The sequence below is a fragment of the Triticum urartu genome, chromosome 2A, assembly GCF_056163025.1.
Source record: "Triticum urartu cultivar PI428250 chromosome 2A, HENAU_Tu73, whole genome shotgun sequence".
Taxonomy (NCBI): domain Eukaryota; kingdom Viridiplantae; phylum Streptophyta; class Magnoliopsida; order Poales; family Poaceae; genus Triticum; species Triticum urartu.
In genome coordinates this window covers 277,038,175-277,041,585 of record NC_141874.1, presented here as the reverse complement: position 1 = coordinate 277,041,585, position 3,411 = coordinate 277,038,175, and the positions used below count along the sequence as shown (strand labels likewise).

The window sequence follows — 3,411 nt, the reverse complement described above, 5'->3', positions numbered from 1 at the left end:
CGGCAAAGAAGCCACGTGGCATCCAGCTGTGCTTCCTGGGAGCTGACCCATTTGGTCAGTTTGCCTACAGTGGCAGACGGCAAAGACTTTGCCGTCAGTGGCAGACGGCAAAGAACCTGCCATGTAGTGACGTGTCGATGACATCATACGGCGGACGGCAAAGACCCTAGAAATTTTGCCGTCAGCGGCGGACGGCAAAGGCCTTCCGTTAGCCACTTAACGGACTGACAGCGCAATTATTGCCGTCCGCTCTCTTTGCCGTCCGCCGCGCTCTCTTTGCCGTCCGCCGCAGACGGCAAAGACTTTGCCGTCAGTAGCAGACGGCAAAGTAGCTGTTTACCGAAGCCTACTTTGCCGGAGCCTTTTGCCGTCCGCAGCTGACGGCAAAGGCCTTTGCCGTCCGCCGTTCAGGCCTTTGCCGTCCGCCGTGGCAGACGGCAAAGTAGCTGATTCCTGTAGTGGCTGGGCTTGACAGCTACGATGCCTGGATGGACAAGAACGGCTATGCCCAAGACCAGGCCTACTCACGGCTATCTCCCGGCCTCCGACGAGATGCTCCCTGGATCCAAGGTCCAACCCACCTCAATTCCCTGAAGGATTTAAGACCATCAATATAGAATCATGCGATGGCACCATCAACCCAGCAGTATGGATCGAGAACTTCATTCTCCACATACACATGGCCAACGAAGATGATCTCCACACCATTAAATATCTGCCACTGAAGCTAAAGGGGCCGGCAAGGCATTGTCTTAACAACTTGCCTCCTCATTCTATTGGCAGCTGGGAGGCCCTAGAGCATGCTTTTTGAGCAAACTTCTAGGGCACGTACGTTCGACCTACGGACGCTGACGACCTCAGCCGTGTCACCCAAGAGCTAGGCGAATCAGCCTGGAAATTCTGGAAGAGGATCCTCACCAAGAAGAACCAGATTATAGACTGCTCCGAAGTCGAGGCCATCACCGCATTCAAGAACAACATCCGAGATGAACGGTTGGCCCGCCAGCTTGGCCAAGATAAGCCAAGGACTATGTCATCCCTCACCTCGCTGATGACTCACTTATGTGCAGGAGAGGATAGTTGGCTCACCCACATCACTCACAACGGCAAGGCAGGAACCTCGGCAACACGCGACGCCAATGGAAAACCCAAGCGCAATAAAAATAAGTGCATGTATAAAAATGGAGGAAGCGATAGAGAGGACACTGCAGTCAACGAAGGGTCCACCGGACCCAAATCCGGCAAGAAAAGGAAGCCCTTTCAAGGGAACAAATACAGACCTAGCCAGCTCGATAGAATTCTGGACCGGCCGTGCCAAATCCATGACACCCAGGACAAACCAGCAACCCATACGAACATGAATTGCTAGGTCTTTAAAAAAGCCAGAAAGGTAGCGACAAAGGGTCAAAATAAAACCCAAAATCACAGCAAAGACGAGGATAAACCTCGGCAGCCCAACAATGGAGGCCAAAATAAGGTTCCAGATGATGTAACCGAAGTCAATATGATCTATGTTACTCACATCCCCAAAAGGGAAAGGAAGCATGTACTTTGGGATGTCTACCGTTGGACCCAGTCGCCCCAAAATTTAACCCCTAGTCGGCTTACAAATCACATTCGATAAGCATGATCATCTGACCAGCATCAAACATGGAGGGTCGGCGATGCTCGTCCTGGACCCAATTGTCGATGGTTACCATCTGACACCCGTCCTCATGGATGGAGGAAGCATCCTCAACCTCATTTGTGAGGACAAAGTTAGGAAGATGGGCATCAACTCATCGCGGATCAAGCCGAGCACCACCACCTTTAAAGGTGTCATTCCAGGTGTTGAAGCTCGCTACACCGGAACAGTCACTCTGGAAGTACTCTTCGGCTCGCCTGAGAACTTTAGAAGCAAGGAGTTAATCTTTGACATCGTCCCCTTCTGGAGCGGTTATCATGTGCTCTTAGGGCGCACAACCTTCACATGCTTCAATGCAGTCCTACATTATGCTTATCTCAAGCTCAAAATGTCGGGACCCAATGGTGTTATAACAATCAATGGTAACACTAAGCGCTCACTTCAGACCGAGGAGCAGACCGCGGCTTTTGCACTCGAGGTACAACATCCGAGGAGATACCCGTAGTGATAAATGCACCACTAGCTCCTCGAAGCGAACGCGGGCTACACAAATCAACCTCGGCCACATACCCCCATACTCTAAATACGGATATGGGCTCCTGGCGTGCCCTCTTTGGATGGGGCACTACATCACCAGGGCGCATAATTTCACACTCAAGATTCCCTGGGCCCCGAGGAGCCAGAATTCATTGAAACACCGGAACGCCTCGACCGAGGACCGGCGTGTCTTAGAGCCCTCACATCAGCAGGTCTTTGTCAAAGATCCGACAAGTATGACCACATCGATGTGGCCTAAACCACACAACAAACTCGTTCAAGGCCTCCTTCAAGGGGCTCAGTCAATAAATGCATGAAGTGCATAAAGGGTTGAAACTTCACTAGTTCTACTCAATCCCCACCATTCACGATGGCAAGCTGGTCAACAGCTTGGAAGCGCAGACATGCGGCAAGACACAGCCTGGGCTACTAAAACCCGATGTCAATACCCACCCTGTTCTTTCTTCCTCCCTTACGTACTATTTTACGTTGTATTCTTTTTAGTTTCTCTGGTAGTAAGATTGGTAAGTACAAGCTTGCAGTTATAAAATAGGGTATTCTTTTTCTATGCCCATGATTGCTTATTTGTGCTCAGTTTTGCCCAAGGAGTCTAAATTTCCTCACCTTTGTCCCCCCCACTCACCCCACTCTCACAAAAGCCCAAACTGAGCCTTTCCGCCAAGTCAACGTAGTTGATCCTTACCTCCTCAGTTACTAACGTGTGGGGCCGGAGAGACATGTGGGCCGCTGATACGTCTCCAACGTATCTATAGTTTTTTATTGTCCCATGCTATTAAAGTATCATTCTTGGATATTTTATACTCATTTACTAGAAACTTTCTATCATTTTTTGGGATTAACCTATTGACATAGTGCTCATTGCCAGTTGCTATTTTTGCTTGTTTTATACTGCGCAGAAAATGAATACCAAACTGAGTCCGAATGCCACGATATTTTTTGGAGATTTTTTCTGCCCAGAAGAGACCCAGGAGGCCAAGGAGGTGCACCAGAGGATGCCCGTGGGGCCCACTAGGCACCAGGGCACGCCAGAGGCCCCAGGCGTGCCCTGGTGGGTAGTGTGGCCCACGGGAGGCTTTTCCATCGACCTTCAACTCTATAAATATTCTAAAATCTTAGAAACCTTAGGAAAGTCGACAAAGCACAATTCCAGCCACCGCAAGTTCCAGTACCATGAGATATAATCTAGAGGCCTTTTCCGGCACTATGTCAGAGGGGGCAACAATCACAGA

The 3,411-nt window shown here is 50.0% G+C and overlaps 1 protein-coding gene across 1 annotated transcript; it reads left to right on the top strand.

The window, feature by feature from the left end:
* The first annotated feature begins 1,664 nt into the window (after positions 1-1,664).
* Positions 1,665-2,129, top strand: LOC147984806 (uncharacterized). The gene has a single exon (XM_087541275.1). The coding sequence runs from the start codon at positions 1,665-1,667 to the stop codon at positions 2,127-2,129; it is 465 nt and encodes a 154-aa protein (XP_087397401.1).
* Positions 2,130-3,411: the final 1,282 nt, after the last annotated feature.

What these genes read in the sequence shown, in the direction of transcription:
- LOC147984806 (XM_087541275.1), top strand. Translation starts at nt 1,665, where the DNA reads ATGCTCGTCCTGGACCCAATTGTCGATGGTTACCATCTGACACCCGTC.